The following is a 25692-nucleotide window of genomic DNA, read 5'->3' as shown; positions in this document are numbered from 1 at the left end:
TTTGTGAATATTAATGGGAGCGATTGAATGCGGTTCCTTAAAATGGTTGGATTTGATTTGTTAGAAAGTTGTGAATTGTTTCTAGAGATATTTCGATACGTGTGAATTATTGGGATAAAAAGGCATAGTTTGTGAGGTAGTTGGTTTTCTTTGACGAAGGGTTGGGTGTGACTGACCGGGATAAGTTGGTGATGTTTGTTGGTATAGTTAGCTATGGTTTCTTGGGTCAATGGAATACGCTTATAGTTTTTAAAATACGGACAATTGATGGATGTTTTTTAGAAGATTGTTTGGTGCTTGATAGCAAGGCATGATGGTGGTATGGTATTCGTATATCAGTATAAAGTTAGCATGTGATGTCATTGCATGTAACTAGAACATTTTATAATAAGACGTATTATATGGTATATGATAATGCAGTGTTATATTATAAGTATTGAGAAATCTCAGTCAGATGTTTTCAAGGTTTGCTCTGACCTATGCATAGCTAAAACACCAGGGTGACATAGAAATTGTAGAAATGTTATGCCTTTTTATTATGTCCTTAACGTTTAGCTATAGAAACACTAATTAACATTTTACATATGTTTCGTATGTGTCTAGGTATGGGTCCATAGTACATCTGGTCCTGCATATAAAATCGATAATCTTATATGCATCGCTTGGATTTAATTGACCAGACTGATGTATGGAATGAGATTAAAAGTAAATTATAAACTAGCAATATTTCAAAATTTTCCCATTTTATTATTCAATTATTTGTGTTCGGAGCTAAACAATTGGGATAAAATAAAATTGCCTGATTTTTTTAAATAAAATACAGTTTAACTTAACTGGAATTTCACACATAATGATGATGTTACTAACCTAGAAGATTCACGTAACTTTCTCTACTGAAGATAAAACACTGATATGTTACTCCGAATTAAATCTTAGGATTCTTCAGGCTATTACCTACACTTTTATTATGACTAATAGCCCGACAAAGTGCAGAGCAACCCTAGAATAATGTCATTAATGAATTATCGTCAATGGCAAATGAAATTGTTACTTTGACCCATATTTTTGAAATCGTCACGATTAACTACAGCTCCTCGTGTCTTAAAACCTTAAAATTCAACAATTGTTCGTTTCAATAATGAAGTGAATATCGTTTGATATTTAAAATCAATTGATCAAAAACACTCTGTCTAAATGATGGGACAATTTGCTGACATCGTTATTTCGAAAATAAATGAAATGCATGTATGTACATACAAATTTGCACTTTTGTTTATACATAAAGGGAAAAAAAATTAGATTGATTATAATAATTCTAGATGAATAAGACGATTCTTGTCTTGGGTTTATGATTAAGTGACTTTCAGATGCACTTTTAGAATAAATGCATTGCATAGCGAAATGATACAATTATTGACAAAACTGTTCAAGTTATAATTGCTTCAATTAAAATGTCCAATTTCTCACAAGACTTTCATAAAACAAATTACTGCAAATAGCGCTGAATAAGTAACGTTTGGAATGAACTTAAGATTAAACAAAGACTGAATCTCTATTTAGCTGTTCAGAGATTATGATTCATCTCTTCACGTTTAGAATACATATAAATTACTAATATATATATAATGCTGATCTTTGTTTGTTGTTTGATTATGAGGTTGCAGCGGTAGGAAAATGATGAAATTTTTGCCTAGTTAAACAATTTATTGAAAAATTGAACAATAGCCTTAGGGAGACTTTAGATGTGCCTTGATACACATATACGTGGACACTGTAAGCACTTCACTTTAACGTACCTACCGATATCAGTAATAGCAGTTTGATGAACTACCATTAACACAAGTGAGGTAAACATAGCACAGAAAAGCAAAGCTAAATTCAATACTGTTAAACTTCGCAAATATTATTTGTAAGTATTTTATTTGCGAAATTAACAATAACGGTTATCGTTTTGTTTTGATATGTCTGAATACATTTTTGTGGGATAAATGAATGAAAAAAACACTCTCCTCGCCAATTTACGCAGTATTGATATTTTGAGAAAATGAGTGATTAATATTTATCACTTACAATAATAAGAAAAAATATTAAAAACACAAATTCATCCATATCCATTTGTGACAAATATTGTAGAGTTGATATTTTTCATTTAGCTATTTGTTTTAAATCCACAGAATGTAGGTAACAGGCCTAGTAGTGTGTTCCTGTTTGGTATCATTCTTAAAGAGATTGTCGCTGCTTTGCACAGAATATACCTAAATGTAAGTATGACTGTTGATTCTTTAAGACTTGCTCTTAGTTAAACAGTTTCCTTCCTGTAAATGAGTCGATGTAGAAATGGCATGTTTGAAGCCGACAATGATTCTAAGCAATTTTCATCGTCTTTTGTGTTGGAATATATCATTTAGATAAGAATAATCGTGAAAAATAACTGATCACCAAACGTATTCTTAAGTCCAATGTTTTTCACTTTCTTTATTTCTTATAAATCCTTTTTTGTGGCTTATTCTCACTGTAATGGTAATATATTCACTTATCACCCACTGTCTAATGTTGTGACCATTTATTGTGAAAGGTCCTTTTCATTCATATTTCATGAGACAGATAGTCTTATCTGTGATATTTCCGACCTACTTTATTACCCATCATATCAGTAATATTTTATTGGAAAATTATTACAAGTTCCGTGAGCAAAAGTGCATACATCATTTGATTTTGTGACCTAATTTCAGCCCAGTGGGAATATATATCCAGTGTTAGCGGACGTGGTGAGTCCCCAGGCTTATGACCTGACGAATCTACTGCGTGACAGGTCTGGGGACAAGGAGACAAATGTAATGCTACAGGAACTTCAGTACGTCGTCGAAAATCTCGTCTATCATATCACCGAAATCATGGTGAGGACTATTCAATGTTTGATGAGCTTGCTCGGGAAAAGCCTAAACAATCTTTACTCCCCTTTGTGATCAATTTAGATTGCATGGTCAGATCGAGAATCATAGATCTCTTTGATGTACATGAATATGTGGCGCAGATAGTGTTTGTCACTGTTAGTGATTATCCCATTCATTGATTAATCATGGCAATATCTTGCATGGCCCTCATTCCGACGTTGATATCACAATTAGAGTTCAAGAAAAACTAGGTTAATATCGTTTAAGGTATTCTGTTTATGTCTTGGCCAGTATTGAAAATCGCTGAAGACTTTGTGATGAAACTTGAGGTACAAAATGTATGTAGTATACATTGATTTCTACATATAGCGTTGACATGACCTTGACTTCATATAAAGCAAAAACGCTGCTTCCAGTTTGCTGCGAAACTATAAAAGTACAATCAGTGCACACGTGTTGTTTCCCATTGGTTTACGAAACCTTACTTCCTTTTTTAAAAGGTTGTCTATATAAATACAAGCTCGCGTGTGTTTCAAAGTCAATTTGACAATAAAGTAGCTTTCTCACTTTCGGTGACGCTTTTAGAGCGGCCATTTTAGTCTAGAATTTAATTAGATACGTTAACATGTTGCCCTCATTTCGAATTAAAGTGTTAGAAAGACTTACGTAAATGTAATGCATTGCTTTTATACATAACAAATTACATGTCAAAAGTACATGGATATTACAGCCCAGCTCTGGGGTACTGGGCACACACAGGAAGTCTGCTGTGTTTGAACTAGTCCGTAATGGCAAGCGCTTCCCTGACGGTTACTTCTGGCAGGCTGAACTGGTAAGATTTGCTTTATTCTAATATTGTTTCCTCTTCCGACTACAGAGAACAGGAAAACCATCTAATGAATTTTGATTTTGTTTTCTGTTATGTTCCGAGGTTTTGCGATTGGCCTTCGAATTTCGATGAAATATATGCTTTCATTTTAAGTATATATTGTAAAATCAAAAGCGCATATTATTTGTATTGAAAAGTTAAGGTTTCACCACAAATGACTGGTTTTAATAGTGGTTATCGAACTCAAATGAAACTCACATTAAATTTTGCAAACCTACCTTTCTGTAGACATCAACTCACTGAATATGTTTTGCTGACGTAATGAATGAATACTTGTTTCTAAAGATACTGAAATAAACAATGTTTGAGTCATTTTTACGCGAAAATAAAGATCATGCGAAATATTACTAATTTACAGTATGTAATTTAACTTGTTTATAAATCTCTCTTTTTGTTTAATAAATACACTAAAGTGAACGACTATGGCAATTTTTACATTACGTATCTTAACCTTGTCTTATTTTCAATATACAATTTGTCAAGAACATCACAGAAATATAAGTATTAGTTTCAGGATTATTTTCATGACAGGTTTTTGTCGCGACAAGATTACCGTTGTGATGGTTACGATAGTTAAGAAGATGCAGTGGATTGATATCGTATATGAATGTGTTTGACAAAATAACTCTCGAAACCGCTAAGCAACTCTAAGCGTATCAGTATACTTCTATATTAACTCGAAAATAACACTTTTCCAAACTTAAACTATAGCATAGCAGGCCCCGTCTGCTCAAAGTTTGATAGAGTTAACCAGTGGTTAGGGGAATTTTTTAAATTTGAATACATCAAAATCAAGAACACCTGACATCATTTCACTATTTTGTTTAGACAGATCAGATTGATCTGGTTTGAGGACTCATTTCGCTTTGAAAACCCCTTTTATCAAGTGGCGAAAATCTGCATGTTTACTAACCACTGGTTAAAGTTAACTAACCTTTGAGGAACCAGGGCATGTTTGCATTGAATTTTTTTTTGTAGAAGTAGGAAAAAGTGTTATCAGACGACAATTTAATCAAAATGTGATAATGTAAGTGTCAATTCTGCTAATAGGACAGATTGCAGTTTACTGATAACGGGAGGACAACGAATATTGGTGATGCGGAGGCCTTCCTTCTCATCGTAGGAATCTTTATCTCCAGGAGTCTTGTAACAACTGTAAGTTTGTAAAGTGTAGGGCAGGGCGCCGTACGAAGTTGATGACTGAAAGTTGTATGTTTTTAAATTATTGCTAGTTTGACTCCCTATAATACATGTATATGTATTCATTAAATCATAATGAGGGGGAGGAGTTTGGTTGAGTAAAATGTCATCGTTAATTTACATTGATAACCTCCTAACCTAACTAAGACGATACGAAAAAAACACATTTGCTCACGAAAGGAGGATGCACAAAACAAACATTAAATGGTACCACTGCATCTGGGTTTTTTGCTTGGAGTATTCTTCCTTTTATATAGGAGATAAAATAACCAAAAGGAGATTTTCTGACTTAGAGTTACTTCGAATTACCATGTGAAGTTTTTATTTTGCTCTGTGGCCCATACATTGGAATTTATTTTGATGTTGTTCCTTCATGTTTCCTGTATGGTCACATGGTTTAAGTGTAGACGTTGCAATGTGAAGATTCCGAGCTCGACCACTGCAGTTTTCGTTTGTATACGCCTGTCAAATTTGATGGAAGTATTATGGTATGGGGTTGTCCGGCCGGCCGGCAATCCCTCCTACATTTTTCAACGGATCTCTTAGAAACTTGTTATACATTATAATCATGATATGAAGTTGTGTCTCCCTTAAAAGAATTTTGATTCGACAATTTTTCCAAAAGTTATTGCCCTTTGTTCATTTTAGTATATGATTTTTTTTTGTCCGGAGATGATCTCCTACATTTTTTTATAGCATGTCAGCTAACCACTATTAGAATGATGCAGATCTTATTCCAATGTAAGAAAGTATATAACACTATATGGCATTCGATTGGCGTATATTGTTCCGCCCCGCGCTACTCTTGTTTAATATTTTTTTCGGTTTCAAATTTCTAAGACTACAATTTTGTAAAATGCATGGAAACATGCCATTTTTATGGAATATTATTTCTTTTGAAGAGGACGTAGAAGAATATTTCACACAAGTGAATATCGACAATAGTGTCGAAGGTACCGATTCCCCTATGGCTACAGACGAGACAAATATGCACTTTACTGAAAAATGGCCTGTTTGTGGAATCGCTTCTGATTCATTACAGTATATGGTAAATAAGAGACTATACAAATCGAGGAATCTATTGAAATGAGAAATAAACTTGTAGGGCTTTAAACGTATTTTGCTGACGTCATTCATATTACTTTGGAATCTTGTGGTTTCTTCACTATCGAAAACTTGTACTTTCTGATTGAAATATGATTCTAGAAATTGGTTCTCTCAGACATAAATCATTTATTTCCAAAATGAGTTACACCTTCTGGGTCTTCGTAATCAATTTTATGGAAAGAAATGATTAAAAGAACACTTAAATACGTTTGCCTTCGTGACATTGCAATTAATAAATTTAAAGAGAATACTTTTGAAAGATCCCAATCTAAAATTTAAAAAACATGACAGATATCTAGCCTATTTACCACGTGCGTTCTTCAAACCCATGCATTCAAATGATGATTGATACTATAAATTTCAAATAAAGTGACCTCATTAATTAACAAATTAGCTAGACATATGACATAATTTCAATCTGTGAATTTCAAGAATGATAAAAAATGCGTGCAGTGTAAGGTTCTACTTTACGAGTGCTACCTTGGATAGTTGTCATTGTTTAAAACAAAAAAAAGTCAACCTCACAATAAAATGTAATATTTCATATGAATTGATGACGTCATCTGACTATTCTACCTCGGCTCAAAGAGTAAAAGGTAAAAATATATTCCATATCGTTTTGGCATTATTTTGTTATTGGAAAGCAGTTTTCAGTGTGAAAGACGTTATGAAATTACGATAGATATCACGTTTCAACTAACATAATCCAACGTAATAAATAAAATTCTTATTCTCAGCGTGAGACAGTTGTCAAGCTATAACTGTAGATGAACAACTCTCACCCGACGTGCTAATTTATTTCTCTGTCCATTCTATTAACTACGGGCGACTTTGTGTTTTAATAAATCTATCCAGAAAGACTCTCAATCCGTGAACTAATCGAAAACTTATTTATCCATTACGTGGTGGAAATTCAAATAAATCAAAACTTGTAAAAATTTGAGTTTGTAGTTCATCTCAAACTTAAACAAATATAATCTCGCATAAAATAAATTTTAACAGTAAGTAGTATTTTTTATATAAAGGATCCCAAAAGTGTTTCCGTTACATGTGTTTATCATTGAACAAGTTACAGCGGCAGAACGAGAATAATTTTGATATTCTTTTTCACGTGAAAGACGGGGGTAAACGAAAGAAAGTCACCTTAATTCTGCCTTAGTTTTACGTGTCAAAATGTATATGTATGTTGCATTGCATAAAAAAGTCAGTAAATGATAAAACTACTTCCTTCCAGTTGCTGATGAAGCCAGTTGACTACGGTTTGTCATCACAACCTCTGACAGACGTAGGCGAAAGGAACCTGAAAATTCTTGCCACTACCATGTTATACTTAGTTAGACGGGTCTCAACGTTGCGCGGCAAAACCATGCTGGTACGTCCTTGTATTATGATCTTACTCTATAAGCCTTATCTTCAAGTCATAAAACAGCAAAAGGCTCCTGACAAGTCACAAAAATAAGTATTCGAGTTTTATTAACATTTCAGTCAAAATACTTGTCAAAGATAAATTACAGTAATCTAATGCCCATCGTCATCAGGTGCGGAAATCTTATATGCTATTCACGCGCCATATTTTTAAAGATTTCATCCATTGTTTATGCAAATATTCTTATTACAATGGATATTTACAGTTTTTATTTAGTAATCTTATACAGCTATAGTTAAAATATCTTAACTTCATGTCACACATTTTATTGATTATGTTCAGAAGGTTGTTTGTTACGTCTGCATCTTTCTCCCCTCTATCTTGACTCGTAGCATTGCTTTGTTTTAGCCTTTCTATCCTCACCGTTGACTCGTAGCATTGCTTTGTTTTAGCCTTTCTATCCTCACTGTTGACTCGTAGCATTGCTTTGTTTAAGCCTTTCTATCCTCACGGTTTACGCGGACATCTGTTCTGTTAAATCTCGTCTCTTTCTATGCTAACCCATCGTTCTCGTCTTTGTGTTGACGCGTACACTCGTCATGTTAAATCTCTTTCCTTTATTCGTGTGGACTCGTATCAATGTTAAATTTCGCGTATTGCTTCTATTCCATTCTATTCTATTCGCCTCTATTTCGACACGGGTTTTTTGTTATGTTTTAGCCTTTCTCTGGTCTTTACTGACACTTTTTTTTGTTTTGTTGCAGCCGCCGCCAGGGGAAATATCCAAATACTTGTACACTGATGAAGAAATGCGACCAATATTTAGTAAATTAGGTCGATCGTTTAATTATTCGGAGGTGAGTGGCCCTCTCTATTCTTAGTCAACCAATCTAGTGTTAAGTGAAATAAAAAGAAAATGAGATTTACTTGTATTTTTATTAAAGACAAAAAAGCAAACAAGGAAAAAGGAACGAAACACAATGAGTATGAACCAATCGACGGCCAGATTTTACTTTGTTTTAGTTTCTGATTCGTGTTTGGGGGTGCAGAGCATTAATATAATGTCTGAGAGACTCATATGTCAAATATGACCATCCCGTTATTGTCACACATATAGCACACTTACTTCTCTGACACACACACGACTATATTATACAATAAAGAAAAATAAGAGTTCACCATGCCTGATAATGTCGTAACTCAAAGATCATGGTTAGGTTATGCGTATGGTAGTACAAGACTAGAAGATGGTTTTCTGTAAAGTAGAAGGTTTTCGTTTCTGTCTCTTCCACAGAGTAGGGCACTTTGAATGAACCAAAATAGATTTGCTGAGCCAACTGTTGGGTTCTTGATGCGTTAAAAAAAGCATAAAAAGGCTTTTTATAATGATGAGCCAATCAGATATTATTTTATATCAGAAATGGGACATTTTGCTTTTATTCTATTGCTAGGAGAGAGGGTTGTTATGGACGCTTTATCATACTCTCTGACAGAACAAAAATCTCGTTTCTGTAGTTAGTAAAGGTATCTGTTGTCTTTAGATGTCATCATTAAGTATGTGTTTATCCAATACAGAAAAAAGAAATCATTGTCGAGATTGTCACTCATCTGCAGACTGGTCTGCAAAAACGCTTCAGTTATATGAAGTTCTTTGCAAACCCGCTTGCATTTAGTGATTGTTTTGTAAGAAAATAAATGAAGATCATGATTAAAATTTATTCATTTACGCAAGTAAAAGCAGCCTTCAAATATCTGATTTTCATTTAATCTTCAGTTAAAATCGGAAGGACGTTCTTGTCGTTTTTGTTAAGGTAGAATGTCTTACTTTGTAATCATTGGATACAGACCGTAATAGAGTCAGAAATTGATTGCAGACAGTCCTGAATAATCCTGTTTTTTACAGTCTTAATGACTTAAAAGTTGACTGTAGAGAACGAATTGAAACATTGAATTAATTTGTTTTTCTTGACATTTTGGCAATTATGACGTAAAAGATTTTAAACAGTCAATTTAGTATTACGAATTTAGAAGAGTGCTGTTAAAGACAAATGGATGAGATCTGGTTTAATTCGTCTCTGTGAGCGTCAACCATGGGACTGAACGATGGCGCTTAACTCATCAAAAACCTTCAATTCCAATCTGGAGGAACACCTAAAACAACTCGATTTTAACGGCCGTGTCTACACTAATACCAAGAAACAACACCGAGTAATCATTTTCTGACACAATTGTAGTTTTATTCAAAAGCAGTTTGTTGATGAACTGATTTCATTCTTTGTTTGCTTTAGAACGGGTGTCAATTTCAATGCATCTCAAATTTTATTTGAACCAGCGATGTTGAATCTCAATCGACGTTTGTAAATTGAGACCTCACCTCAAGGAAATAGTGATGGAGTATTTTAATCATGGACCCTAGACTGGACACTTCATCTAACCCCCAATATACTTTACACTGTCTAACATGTTATGATATAAGTAAGCACTAGAGTATTTGGATTTCCAATATTTTTGGCCCCTTAGCATCACCGTTGATTCCTAGAAGGAAAAAAACAAGCTGAATGATGCAGTTTAATTTATTTTTGGCAAACTGTATCAATTACCTTGTCAATTACCTAATTTTGGCAAGGTGCAATCCTCTGTGTGAGTGAGGGTGAGGGTGTGTGTGAGTGTGTGTGTGAGGGTGCGTGTGTGTGTATGTGTATTATGTTCATCTATCTTAATAGAAATTTTGATTGAACAATGTTTAATATTGTCCCTGTTGTAATTTTATTTTAATTTCATACCTTTCTTTCTGCCTGTAATTTGATACGGACAGAAGATATAGATCTATATGAATATCCCACATGTCATTTTTTTCTGTTTAAGGACATCAAATATTATTTTTTGTTAAAATCGCTCACATAAGGTTCAGTCTCGGTCAATCAACATTTTCTTCATAATAACCTCAGTCGTTTGAGCTTTTCCACATATATATTAACCTATTAAGTCCGCTTCGTATTTATCTGTCAACTAAGGATTTCTTCTTATAAACTTATGTCAAATGGGGTTGATTGCATACGCTGTATAAACCTCAGTTAAATAAGGTTTTCTTGATTTTAATCTGTCATTTAAATATTTCCTCGTATTGAGTTCAGTCAGTTGGTGTTTTTGCATCGTATTAACCTCAACCAATTAGTGTAATTTTCATATCTTCATCCGTTTGATATGTTAGTCGTACCAACCACTGTCGGTTCATTTTCTTTGTTTTTATCAAGATAGATATCTAGCTTCTATTTAATGGCGTTGAGTTGTAGTCCGTAATTAATCAATAAAATAATTGATCAATTGATCAATTTATTAGCAAATAAGTTAATTAGACAATCAATTGATTCATATTTAATTCAATATTTCTCTTCAACAGGGTCTACTTAGAGAATGGGGACAGGAGTATATTACAAGAATAAGGGCCGCTCCTATATCTACAAAGAACTAACGGAAGCATGGATTGGTAAAAGACTCAAAACTGGCAAGAACCATACATGAGGCGACCAAATTAGGTATAATGACAGGGAGTCATACTTTAGGACTGAAAATTAATTCTAGTAACAGAGAGCCATACAGGAGGCACCCAAATAAGTTCTAGTGACAGAGTCATACTCGAGGCGTGCAAATTAATTTAAGTGACAGACAGCCATACACGAGGCGTCAAAATGAATTATAGTTGAACAGACCCATGCACAGGGCTTTTAGAAATAATTCAAGTGATGTAGACTCAAACACAAGACGTCAAAATTAGTTCTAGCGACAGAGACCCATACTCGAGGCGTTCAAATTAGTTTTAGTAACAGAGAGACATACTCGAAGTGTCCAAATTAGTTCTAATGACAATGAGCCATACACAAGGCGTCCAAAATAATTCTAATGACAAAGAGTCATACACGAGACGTCCAAATTAGTTCTAATGTCAAAGAGCCATACACGATGCGTCCAAATTAGTTCTAATGACAAAGAGCCATACTCGAGGCGTCCAAAATAATTCTAATGACAAAGAGTCATACACGAGGCGTCCAAATTAGTTCTAATGTCTAATGTCAAAGAGCCATACAAGAGGCGTCCAAATTAGTTCTAATGACAAAGAGCCATACACGAGACGTCCAAATTAGTTCTAATGTCAAAGAGCCATACACGATGCGTCCAAATTAGTTCTAATGACAAAGAGCCATACTCGAGGCGTCCAAAATAATTCTAATGACAAAGAGTCATACACGAGGCGTCTAAATTAGTTCTAATGTCTAATGTCAAAGAGCCATACACGAGGCGTCCAAATTAGTTCTAATGACAAAGAGCCATCCTCGAGGCGTGCAAATAAGTTCTAATGACAAAGAGTCATAATCGAGGCGTGCAATTTAATTTGAGTGGGAGAGCCATGATGGAGACGTCCAGATGTTTCTCAACATTTTCTTGAGGTTGGTAAATATGCCCACGCCTCGTGTATGGCTCTTTGTCATTAGAACATCATATATCCAATGATGGATAAGTAATGTGGTCAGGACAGCTTATAGTAGTTTGGGGTTTGGGTTGTAACGGAGATGTACCTTGGTAATGACATACAAGTATTGGCATTAGTCATGATATTGTAAGTAGCAACTGTTGAACTATTTATGTATTTATTTTTTATTTAATTGTTTATGGATATGGTTTATGGAACTGTAACAAAAAGGATCAAAACGAATTATTAAAATCGTTGCATGATTCACAATCATAAATTTCTTTTCTATGATTATGTCGGCGCATTTATATTTCCTTTTAATAATTGATAGAGAGTGTTCAATTACCCATAAATTGACAACTCAAATGACTCTATCTGTGATTACGAAATAAATGAACATGACCTCTGTAGATTTAGATAATTGCCAATTGTGAGGGGAAGACGTATGTTTTGCCAATATGACGGGGACCAAAAAGGAGTCTTGACAATTTGTGATCTTTAAGATAAACATTATTTTGAGGCGAATGTAGCCATCTTTTGTCTGGAGAGTCGACACTGACGAAGACAAAGACTTCCATATATGTCAATAGACTAACTAGCATTTGAGTGATCGTGGCGTCGCGCGACATTGTCCTTCAACCCAGCAACAGCGCTTGACCTTCTAAGTGGACAAGTTGCTGCAGTAGGCTTGTAAGATTTCATTATTCGTGTCGGCGTAATCCCCACAGGGCCCAAGAGTGATATTTAGCAGAAGGACGTTGTGTCCTCCGATCTTACGTTAATTGATACACACGAGCTGTGTACGGAAGTGATAATGGACGCCCGGTGTCGGTCGTGAAGGGTACGTTTGACAGCTCCAGGTAGCTTGATGTAGGAGACGACCCACTCGGTTACATCCCAGTCCTTTTATGGACCTTTCCCACCGGGACAGGACCTAGACGAGGAAGGTACAAATTGTGATTTATCTTACAATGTTTGTTGGAATTATCCATCAATGGCGACGTCTGTCCGGACATAATGTTTTCTCACTTCCACACACCGGTTTTTGATGCTGACAAGCGTGGCTTGTTAGAGGCCGATTGTTTTATAGCTTATATACGAGCGCATGATGCGTTTTAATTCTTCCTGAATAAAGATGGTCTCCCTTGAATATAAAATAGGGTAATGATATGTACTGTACGTCTTGTTGGCTACTCCTGCAGATATTAATGTTTTTCAAAGTTTAAATGTCATTAATTTGAAAATATACATATTTATTAATCGTCTGTGATATAATTTCAACGGTAAAAATTATTTATCTGCCAAATTTAATTTAATTATGATACCTTTTTATACATTTAAGATTGGTATATACATATTTCAAAACACATGTATTTACTTTATTTATTTTATTTATTCTAACAACGATGTTATATAGTTTGCTACTGGAGCAAAAACATTTGAATTTTCATCGATAACGAACTTCACTAAAACAGTATCATGTCATTTTTGCAACTAAACATAATTAAACGTAATAAAAATTAATCCATAAAAAATATGAACAGTTTTGAATTCAAATGTTGAACTAAAAAAATGTATAAATAGTTATATCAGTTAAATGGATATTACATAAATGTAACGCACATTTTAATGTTAGATATTCTTCTTTTTTTTCCAAATTTCAAGTTCAACGTATAATTTGGTTCTTCCAAAACGAGAAATACAATATTTGAAGGTTGAAAAAAATGAAAAAAAAAATGACGGAAAAATACGATAAGTAATGTTGATTCTTGATCAATAAAACTAAAAGATCTATTAAAATCTCTTCCTATTTTTATAGATTTCATGTGTTTTACAGATTAACAGTTTTTTTAGACCATTTTTTATTATGGAACCGTTCAAAAACGCAAATTAGACGGGTTCCTTTTGTGGTAGGAATTCCAACAAATTAAATGATACACAAAGAGTTTTCAATGTATACAGAAACACCAACGTGTCCGGATCAAAGTGTTTATACCGTACATGTGACCGGATTAACGAAAGTCTTCTGAACATGTGACCGGATTAACGAAAGTCTTCTGTACATGTGACCGGATTAACGAAAGTCTTCTGTACATGTGACCGAATTATCGAAATTCGATTGTAGATGAACATATGTCCGGATTAACGGGTTCTAATTGTACAGATGTTCGGGTTAACGAGTTCTTACTGTACAGATGTCTTTAACGAGTTCTGACGTAACAGGTGTCCGGGTTAACGTGTTCTTATTTTCAATATGTCCGGATTAACGAGTTCTTACCGTACTTATATCCGGGTTAACGTGTTCCCACTGTACATGTGTCATTAACGAGTTCTTACTTTACAGATGTCATTAACGAGTTCTGACTTTACAGGTGTCCGGGTTAATGTGTTCTTATTGTACATATGTCTGGATTAACGAGTCTTACTGTACATATTTCAGGATTAGGGAGTTCTTATTGTAAACACGAGTTCCTACTGTACATGAGTCCGGATTAACGGAACTATACCATACATGTACATTTGATCGGATTAACGTGTTTTACTGTACAGGTTTCCGGATTAACACGTTTCTACTGTACATGTATCCGGATTAATACGTTTCTATGTACATATGTCCAGATTAACACGTTTCTACTGTAGAACATATTTTCATTATAAAGCTACCTGATGTCTATTTTTGTACTCTTAAATATTGTGATTTTTCCGTTGATTTATTTTGGGTAATAATGTGATCGCGATAACTATAACTATTGTCATTATTTTAAAAAAAATATTATTTTCCTTCGAATATTGTTCGTTCTAGTACCTTCTGTTAAGTTTGTAGTTCTTTTGTAGAATAAAATTCCGATAAATAGTATTGTCCTTCACGGGAAATTATTTGAAATGTCATTAAATATGGTATTATGATTTGACAAGTTTGTTAAAATATCTTAACGTTTGATGTATCAACATAAGGTTTAAGGTAAAGGGACTAGCAAGTTCAACTCAAATAATACCATTGTCACCACTGTGGTATATTTGTTTAATCCCCTTTTAAATAAAGTGTTCCATAAAACTCACCTATTGCCATGCATTTTACGAAATTTCAGCTGTTTGAAATTTGAATGCTTTAAAATAGAAATAAAAAGTGAGCACAAAATAAGGAGGGGTCGAACCCAGGAACTTTACATTACAAAACCCTACGCTTTATCAACTTTTCCATTTAGGAATTTCAACTAAGATTGATCAAAATTAGTGTCCAATTTGTGGGCTCCAAAGTCAATGAAAAACTTGAAAAGGGAAGTAACTCTAAACCAGAAAATTCCTTATCGGTTGCTCCATGTTCTATATAGAAGGGAGAATACTCTTAAGTTATAAATAAATTCGAGTGGAACTCTTCTTGGTGATTATAACTAATACTGTGCTACCCTTTAACTTAAATTATCCTTAATTTTTAAAGACGCCAAATATGAATGGCTGAGTCCTTGTTGATCGAAATGCTGGTAGTTTAATTTGACATTAGTTGAACATTTTAGTCTCGAATATTTCATTATTATTGAAATATATATCAAAATCTGTTTTTTTTTGTCAGAATGATTGATTATCGTCTTACGATAAAACAACCATTTGATAGTCACTTTCAGATGGTTATGATGTGATTAATTTCAATTAATTTTAGTTATAAAATTTTAGTGTACGGCTCGTTTATTTGACATTCATCTGGGCCAAACGATTCTGTGATAATACTTTTTTGTATAACAATTCTTGAGAGGTCGTTTTTGTCGTTTAATTACAATGTATTACTAATCAAACAACATACCTGTGATAAATTGGAAAACATTAAAAGATGAAAATGCAATGTGATTTAATTTTATTTTTAAATAAAATACATGTGTATACATGTATGCATATTTGTGGTGATTATCATCCTGATGCGCCTTGCATAATGTTTTCATTATGGTTTCTTTCTTTCTTTGTGATGACATTTTGGTTCCTGTTTCAGTATCTTTTTTGTAGTTTTCGTTCTCGCGGCGTTGACGCTGTTGGTATATGTAATTTTATAATGATTTAACGGTATTTTAGTAATAGAAAGATGCTCATTATAACCAGGTGGTAGTCCTAGATAAGTGGTAGTTATAGACATGTGGTAGTTATAGACAGGTGGTAGTTATAGACAGGTGGTTGTTATAGATATGTGGTAGTTATATACAGGTGGTTGGTATAGATATGTGGTAGTTATATACTGGTGGTAGTTATAGACATGTGATAGTTATAGACATGTGATAGTTATAGACTGGTGGTAGTTATAGACAGGTGGTAGTCCTTGATAAGTGGTAGTTATATACTGGTGGTAGTTAAAGACAAGTGGTAGTTATAGACAGGTGGTAGTTGTAGACAGGTAGTAGTTATAGATATGTAATAGTTATAGACAGGTGGTTGTTATAGATATGACATAGTTATAGACTGGTGGTAGTTATAGACATGTGGTAGTTATAGACATGTGATAGTTATAGACAGGTGGTAGTTATAGACAGGTGGTAGTTGTAGATAGGTGGTAGTTATAGATATGTTATAGTTATAGACAGGTGGTTGTTATAGATATGTGATAGTTATAGACAGGTGTTAGTTATAGACAGTTAGAATTTATATACTGGTGGTAGTTATAGACATGTGGTTGTTATAGACAGGTGGTAGTTATATCAGAGTAGTTATAGATATGTGATAGTTATAGACAGGTGGTTGGTATATACAGGTAGTAGTTATAGATATGTGATAGTTATAGACAGGTAGTAGTTATAGACATGTGATAGTTATAGACAGGTGGTAGTTATAGATATGTAATAGTTATAGACAGGTGGTTGTTATAGATATGACATAGTTATAGACTTGTGGTAGTTATAGACATGTGGTAGTTATAGACATGTGATAGTTATAGACAGGTTGTAGTTATAGACAGGTGGTAGTTATAGATATGTTATATTTATAGAGAGGTTGTTGTTATAGATATGTGATAGTTATAGACAGGTGGTAGTTATAGACAGGTGGTAGTTATAGATAGGAGGTAGTTATAGATATGTTATAGTTATAGACAGGTGGTTGTTATCGATATGTGATAGTTATAGACAGGTGTTAGTTATAGACAGTTAGAATTTATATACTGGTGGTAGTTATGGACATGTGGTTGTTATAGACAGGTGGTAGTTATATCAGAGTAGTTATAGATATGTGATAGTTATAGACAGGTAGTAGTTATAGACATGTGATAGTTATAGACAGGTGGTAGTTATAGATATGTAATAGTTATAGACAGGTGGTTGTTATAGATATGACATAGTTATAGACTTGTGGTAGTTATAGACATGTGGTAGTTATAGACATGTGATAGTTATAGACAGGTTGTAGTTATAGACAGGTGGTAGTTATAGATATGTTATAGTTATAGAGAGGTTGTTGTTATAGATATGTGATAGTTATAGACAGGTGGTAGTTATAGATATGTAATAGTTATAGACAGGTGGTTGTTATAGATATGTGATAGTTATAGACAGGTAGAAGTTATATACTGGTGGTTTTATAGACATGTGCTTGTTATAGACGGGTGGTAGTTATAGACATGGGGTTGTTATAGACAGGTGGTAGTTATAGACAGGTAGAAGTTATATACTGGTGGTAGTTATAGACAAGTAGAAGTTATAGACAGGTAGTAGTTATAGACATGTGGTAGTTATAGATATGTGATAGTTAAAGGCATGTGGTTGTTATATACATGTGGTAGTTATAGACAGGTGGTAGTTATAGACAGGTAGAAGTTATAGACTGGGGGTAGTTATAGACATGTGGTTGTTATAGACAGGTGATAGTTATATACAGGTAGTAGTTATAGATATGTGATAGTTATAGACAGGTGGTAGTTATAGACATGTGATAGTTATAGACAGGTGGTAGTTATAAACATGTGGTTGTTATAGACAGGTGATAGTTGTAGACATGTGGTTGTTATAGACAGGTAGAAGTTATATACTGGTGGTAGTTATAGACAAGTAGAAGTTATAGACAGGTAGTAGTTATAGACATGTGGTAGTTATAGATATGTGATAGTTAAAGACATGTGGTTGTTATAGACATGTGGTAGTTATAGACAGGTGGTAGTTATAGACAGGTAGAAGTTATATACTGGTGGTAGTTATAGACAAGTAGAAGTTATAGACAGGTAGTAGTTATAGACATGTGGTAGTTATAGATATGTGATAGTTAAAGACATGTGGTTGTTATAGACATGTGGTAGTTATAGACAGGTGGTAGTTATAGACAGGTAGAAGTTATAGACTGGTGGTAGTTATAGACATGTGGTTGTTATAGACAGGTGATAGTTATATACAGGTAGTAGTTATAGATATGTGATAGTTATAGACAGGTAGTAGTTATAGACATGTGATAGTTATAGACAGGTGGTAGTTATAAACATGTGGTTGTTATAGACAGGTGATAGTTGTAGACATGTGGTTGTTATAGACAGGTAGAAGTTATATACTGGTGGTAGTTATAGACAAGTAGAAGTTATAGACAGGTAGTAGTTATAGACATGTGGTAGTTATAGATATGTGATAGTTAAAGACATGTGGTTGTTATAGACATGTGGTAGTTATAGACAGGTGGTAGTTATAGACAGGTAGAAGTTATATACTGGTGGTAGTTATAGACAAGTAGAAGTTATAGACAGGTAGTAGTTATAGACATGTGGTAGTTATAGATATGTGATAGTTAAAGACATGTGGTTGTTATAGACATGTGGTAGTTATAGACAGGTGGTAGTTATAGACAGGTAGAAGTTATATACTGGTGGTAGTTATAGACAAGTAGAAGTTATAGACAGGTAGTAGTTATAGACATGTGGTAGTTATAGATATGTGATAGTTAAAGACATGTGGTTGTTATAGACATGTGGTAGTTATAGACAGGTGGTAGTTATAGACAGGTAGAAGTTATAGACTGGTGGTAGTTATAGACATGTGGTTGTTATAGACAGGTGATAGTTATATACAGGTAGTAGTTATAGATATGTGATAGTTATAGACAGGTAGTAGTTATAGACATGTGATAGTTATAGACAGGTGGTAGTTATAGACATGTGGTTGTTATAGACAGGTGATAGTTGTAGACATGTGGTTGTTATAGACAGGTAGTTGTTATAGACATGTGATTGTTATAGATATTTGATAGTTATAGACAGGTAGTAGTTATAGACATGTGATAGTTATAGACAGGTAGTAGTAATAGATATGTCATAGTTATAGACAGGTGGTAGATATAGACAAGTGATAGTTATAGACAGGTAGAAGTTATAGACAGGTGGTAGTTATAGACATGTGGTAGTTATAGACATGTGGTAGTTATAGACAGGTAGAAGTTATATACTGGTGGTAGTTATAGACAAGTAGAAGTTATAGACAGGTAGTAGTTATAGACATGTGGTAGTTATAGATATGTGATAGTTAAAGACATGTGGTTGTTATAGACATGTGGTAGTTATAGACAGGTGGTAGTTATAGACAGGTAGAAGTTATATACTGGTGGTAGTTATAGACAAGTAGAAGTTATAGACAGGTAGTAGTTATAGACATGTGGTAGTTATAGATATGTGATAGTTAAAGACATGTGGTTGTTATAGACATGTGGTAGTTATAGACAGGTGGTAGTTATAGACAGGTAGAAGTTATAGACTGGTGGTAGTTATAGACATGTGGTTGTTATAGACAGGTGATAGTTATATACAGGTAGTAGTTATAGATATGTGATAGTTATAGACAGGTAGTAGTTATAGACATGTGATAGTTATAGACAGGTGGTAGTTATAGACATGTGGTTGTTATAGACAGGTGATAGTTGTAGACATGTGGTTGTTATAGACAGGTAGTTGTTATAGACATGTGATTGTTATAGATATTTGATAGTTATAGACAGGTAGTAGTTATAGACATGTGATAGTTATAGACAGGTAGTAGTAATAGATATGTCATAGTTATAGACAGGTGGTAGATATAGACAAGTGATAGTTATAGACAGGTAGAAGTTATAGACAGGTGGTAGTTATAGACATGTGGTTGTTATAGACATGTGGTAGTTATAGACAGGTAGAAGTTATATACTGGTGGTAGTTATAGACAGGTGGTAGTTATAGACAGGTAGAAGTTATAGACTGGTGGTAGTTATAGACATGTGGTTGTTATAGACAGGTGGTAGTTATAGACAGGTAGAAGTTATATACTGGTAGTAGTTATAGACAGGTGGTAGTTATTGACAAGTAGAAGTTATAGACAGGTGATAGTGATAGACATGTGGTAGTTATAGACATGTGGTTGTTATAGACAGGTGGTAGTTATATACAGGTAGTAGTTATAGATATGTGATAGTTATATACATGTGGTTGTTATAGACAGGTGGTTGTTATAGATATGTCATAGTTATAGACAGGTAGCAGTGATAGACATGTGATAGTTATAGACAGGTAGAAGTTATATACTGGTGGTAGTTATAGACAGGTAGAAGTTATAGACTGGTGGTAGTTATAGACATGTGGTTGTTATAGACAGGTGGTAGTTATAGACAGGTAGAAGTTATATACTGGTAGTAGTTATAGACAGGTGGTAGTTATTGACAAGTAGAAGTTATAGACAGGTGATAGTGATAGACATGTGGTAGTTATAGACATGTGGTTGTTATAGACAGGTGGTAGTTATATACAGGTAGTAGTTATAGATATGTGATAGTTATATACATGTGGTTGTTATAGACAGGTGGTTGTTATAGATATGTCATAGTTATAGACAGGTAGCAGTGATAGACATGTGATAGTTATAGACAGGTAGAAGTTATATACTGGTGGTAGTTATAGACAGGTGGTAGTTATTGACAAGTAGAAGTTATAGACTGGTGATAGTGATAGACATGTGGTTGTTATAGACATGTGGTTGTTATAGACAGGTGGTAGTTATATACAGGTAGTAGTTATAGGTATGTGATAGTTATATACATGTGGTTGTTATAGACAGGTGGTTGTTATAGACATGTGATAGTTATAGACATGTGGTTGTTATAGACAGGTAGTAGTTATAGACATGTGATAGTTATAGACAGGTAGTAGTTATAGATATGTCATAGTTATAGACAGGTGGTAGTTATAGACAGGTGGTAGATATAGACAAGTGATAGTTATAGACATGTGATAGTTATAGACATGTGGTTGTTATAGACAGGTAGTATTTATAGACATGTGATAGTTATAGACATGTAGTAGTTATAGACTGGTTGTAGTTATAGACAGGTAGTAGTTATAGACATGTGATAGTTATAGACATGTAGTAGTTATAGACTGGTGGTAGTTATAGACAGGTAGTAGTTATAGATATTTGAGAGTTATATTTAGGTGGTAGTTATAGACATGTGGTTGTTATTGACAGGTGGTAGTTATAGGCAGGTAGTAGTTATAGACAGGTGGTAGTTATAGACATATGATAGTTATAGACAGGTAATAGTTATAGACAGGTAATAATTATAGATAGATGGTAGTTATAGACAGGTTGAATTAAAGACAGAAATTAGTTACAAACTGTTTGTAGCTACAGACAGGTGATAATCATAGACAGACGGTACTTACTGACATCTGGTAGTCGATAACAAGTGCTGATTATAGTCAATTGGTTGATATAGATTGACACAGACAGGGTTTACACCTGCACCTGTTGAGGCGCAGCAGGAGGGAGGAGGGATTTCCGGAACCTGTATTAGATTTCCCCACATTACCTGCCTAATGTAACTCATAATTGACTACCACGTCAAGCAATTTGTGCCCTCTCATTTAATCAGCACAAACTACGTTATATCTCCTCTCCAACATGACGGGAATTTCCAAGCTCTTTGTCTGGTTTTGGCCAAAGCTTATTCATCGTGCAGTTTCGACGACAGAAAATTACCAAACAGTTAAAATGTAAGAGACCATGTATAGAGTGAAAATAATTTCATTATTAAGATATTTTTGTTGTTGTGACAGAATTATCCTTAAAAATGTAATCGATAGATAAAAACCAGTGAAAATATTGATTGAGGACTGGAACATTCACTATACAATAGACTAATTGAGTTATAAAATTAGATTTGTTTATCGCTAGTTTTCACATGAGCATAAGAAGTGCGTTTTACGCAAATCAAATTCAAACTTCCAATACCAAATTCCCATGATACAACGCAAGTTAAAGTGTGGAAATGAACAAAAAGATTGTCCCTTCATGTACTAGAATTCATTTAGACGAAATACTCCTACAGGAATTTTACATTGCCCTAAATAGCTTGAGTCTTGTTGGTTCTTACTAACAAACCTACTATACATTAGAATCGATCGTTTTGAACCACATGACAGATTTTTTTCTTTCTTTTTTTTTCTTTCCTTTTTCTTTTAAATGAAATTAGAAATAAACACACATCTTCAAAACTGAAGAAGGGAAACCGAAACTCAGTATGCAAATATAACAACAGGTACCGAGGTGACACCAGGGCCCCTTTCGCGTATCCGGTTCAATGGTTGAACCTGAACCAGGAACATTCGTCACGAGTAGATTCAATCGGGAATCGTCGGCACTTTCCGTAAACAAGAAAATACTCATTTATGGAAAGTGCCGACGGTTCCCGATGTGTGTAGATTGAGGGGTCCAGACGTACCTGACCGATACTAAAATCCTGACTGTTGCTTGTTTGCGTTATTTTTTTCTTAAACAATGTCACGCGAATGTGGGAAACGCGAATGTAACCCAGGACAGAAGGAAACATCCGGAATCCTCACACAAAAACTGAGGTATGCCGAGTAGCTCCGAAATTGTAACATTCCCTGCACCAACGTGTAGTATCCTTCGTGATGTTTCCCGTCAAATCCAGTGTCGACCATTTATTCTCAAAAACACAACAATGAACGAAAACAATGATACTTAGAGTTTGGTGTGTAGTGTGGTTCTTTCAGATTCTTGAGTATTATATGTTGCGAATATCATCATTATATAATGTATGGATGTGAGGCGTAAATATTTCGAGCGCACATTTAATCTCTTTTCCTAAACTGGGTTATACTGTAAGTTTCGATTAGAATATCGACTGTGAGTTGAAATATTCTTGCATCAAATCAACAAACTATGTTGTAACCAATCTATTTACTATGCAGACGATATCCTCCCTGGGAGCGGTATACATAATCTTGTTAGCAAATGATTGAAAATAGCTTATTTGTATTGAAAAAACACGTTTTTAGGACCATGGGTGACACACAAGCTCTCTGGGTCGTGATTAAAATTTAGAATGAGGACGGTATGGAGAAGCCAGCGTGTTAACGGATGTATGTTCACTCATTCACACCCGAAACTTCATAATGAACTATTCCTACCATTGATTTGGAAGAGTTCAAATGTGTCTTCAATGGTGAATGAGTAAAGGTAAGTCAGCGCTTCAGGTTTTTTTTGGAAAAGTTCGATGGATGCCGCTGTGTGTTAACTGTTTCTAAATAAGGTTTGTAAGTGTTATTTGATCTGCTTATTATGATGAACCCTGATATTTGACATCTTGATCGTATGGTGCTGTTACTAGCTAAAATGCCATAAGTTCGAATCCTGACATCAGCCACGTGTGTCAAACCTTGTTAATCTGCCCTGAATATTTTTTTTATTTATATCTATATGTATTATTCATCGCGTGTCTGCTATTTTGTGAAAATCGACTCATTCCTGTAAGTGACTGAATACGAGCCACAACGTTTCGGTCGATTCCGGCACCTCACGATTTAAAAATCGCAGCGTCTCGATCCTAACCGGTAAACCAAGGAATCAAGCTGTGACACAATTGCTAACAGTATTTTTCAGGATTTGGTTGGCTAGTATGTTAAGACTGTCAACACCTCAGCCCGTGTTCGTTTAAAACACGGTGCATGTAAAAGCACAGGAGCGACTCCTCAACCGCTCTTTAAGTTAAAATTGGTATCTCACATTCATGCATAAAACAATTCATTTTACCCTAGATAATTCAAAAGTCCAAACAGGGTTGCCCGAAAATGAAATGATATACAATAATGTCAAAATTGTTCAGACAGCAGACAGAGGTAGCCCTCGGCAGCACCAGGATTCGAACCTGCGCCTACCAGCATACCGGGGCTCGAACGCTGTCAAATACGGTATATCTCTTGATAACAATATAACCGCTTGATTTGGAAACAGATTTTCTTGGGTCACAAATTACATTCGAGACAGTAATAATAGTATATGGGGAGACGTTAGAGGGTCGTGTGCGACATTTTGTGTAGGTGGCGCGTCATTCTAATTGTCTGGACGATGTCATTTCCGGTTGATTTAACACGGACAAACAGTTGCCCGGTCGTTTTGCCATTTATTTCCAATTACACACCCAATAATTTAGCGTGTCACGTTGGACGCGAGTGTATCGCCTTCGACCCGTGTATTGCCACATTTATAAGCACCGGTTATCCTTGATTGCCATAGATTTATATGTCTGTAATGTCGAAGGCCTCTAAGCTCTGTTGTATTTGCTCCTATTTCTTTCGGGGTTCCATGTTTCGCCATAGATAAAAAAAAAAAAAAAAAAAAAAAAAAAAAAAAAAAAAAAAAAAAAAAAAAAAAAAAAAAAAAAAAAAAAAAAAAAAAAAAAAAAAAAAAAAAAAAAAAAAAAAAAAAAAAAAAAAAAAAAAAAAAAAAAAAAAAAAAAAAAAAAAAAAAAAAAAAAAAAAAAAAAAAAAAAAAAAAAAAAAAAAAAAAAAAAAAAAAAAAAAAAAAAAAAAAAAAAAAAAAAAAAAAAAAAAAAAAAAAAAAAAAAAAAAAAAAAAAAAAAAAAAAAAAAAAACCACTTTATTATCTTTCTTCGAATCTTAGTCTCAATATAAGAAAAAACTTTTTTTTTTAGAAATCACTAATAGAAAGTATGCTGACATTATCAGGCACACACAAACCATATGTAGCTAGTGTTGACATCTTTACACAGTAGTCTCCCCTGGTATTCGAATATTGTACATATTAGTACACGGTACTACAGATTAAGTATTTGGAATCATTAATCCCACTCAATGCTACAGACAGGGTACAAAGGATCAATGTCACTATTGATCCCAGTGACAATGTACGTATATTGTTCATAACGATTATTTTTTCGTTGTGTTAACTGTGGTCACTACATGACTAACTTATTGGTAGAAGACATACAATGTTGAACCCCGAAACCTTCTAAAACAATAAAAAGTCTCAATGTTGACACAGTTTTAAACATATTCGAATTATATTACGAAAATAAATAGGATGATGATGATGAAGATGATGATGATTGTATAGAGGAGGAGGATGACGATTATGATGACCAGTTAAAGGCAGTCAAAGCCGTGGCCCCACTTGTTCTTCCGAAAGATTTTACACATAAGAGGCCTTCCGAATGATTGAATTATATTCTATGTTAACCAAATTTAAAATTTGATAACATTTGTCACACAATCATACAGACAAACAACAATTGACGTGGATTTATCGTACTCTATCCGACTACACTAACGTTTTGTCTCAAATCTTCAATGTCTACCGATAGACCGTGATATCGAATTACAAAATTCGGAAGGCGGAAAAAATGTAAGGTCACTATGAAAAGCGCCCCCGTCTGAAAAACTACGCCAGAAATTTCCTTTGATGTGATCTAACTAACGATTTTTTACACTAGCCGCTAGTGTGACCGGTCAGTTACACCAGTTACTGACAATGTA

At 34.2% G+C, this 25692-nt stretch overlaps 1 protein-coding gene across 4 annotated transcripts in view; it reads left to right on the top strand.

Moving 5' to 3' along the window:
* The window catches only part of LOC110446614, a 112092-nt gene extending 96330 nt beyond the window's left edge, over positions 1 to 15762 (top strand). For all 4 annotated transcript variants that reach the window (XM_021491844.1, XM_021491843.1, XM_021491845.1 and 1 more), the window contains 7 exons: positions 2175 to 2261; positions 2733 to 2897; positions 3625 to 3726; positions 4834 to 4938; positions 7325 to 7462; positions 8221 to 8313; positions 10857 to 15762. In XM_021491844.1, coding sequence (XP_021347519.1) covers positions 2175 to 2261; positions 2733 to 2897; positions 3625 to 3726; positions 4834 to 4938; positions 7325 to 7462; positions 8221 to 8313; positions 10857 to 10928 — 762 coding nt within the window. In that variant the 3' untranslated portion in view covers positions 10929 to 15762. The remainder of the gene's footprint in view (positions 1 to 2174; positions 2262 to 2732; positions 2898 to 3624; positions 3727 to 4833; positions 4939 to 7324; positions 7463 to 8220; positions 8314 to 10856) is intronic.
* The last annotated feature ends 9930 nt before the right edge of the window (positions 15763 to 25692 follow it).

Source organism: Mizuhopecten yessoensis, unplaced genomic scaffold (genome assembly GCF_002113885.1).
Source record: "Mizuhopecten yessoensis strain PY_sf001 unplaced genomic scaffold, ASM211388v2 scaffold2891, whole genome shotgun sequence".
Classification (NCBI taxonomy): Eukaryota; Metazoa; Mollusca; class Bivalvia; order Pectinida; family Pectinidae; genus Mizuhopecten; species Mizuhopecten yessoensis.
The sequence above is the reverse complement of the archived record's forward strand: the minus strand, read 5'-3'. Positions and strand labels throughout refer to the sequence as shown.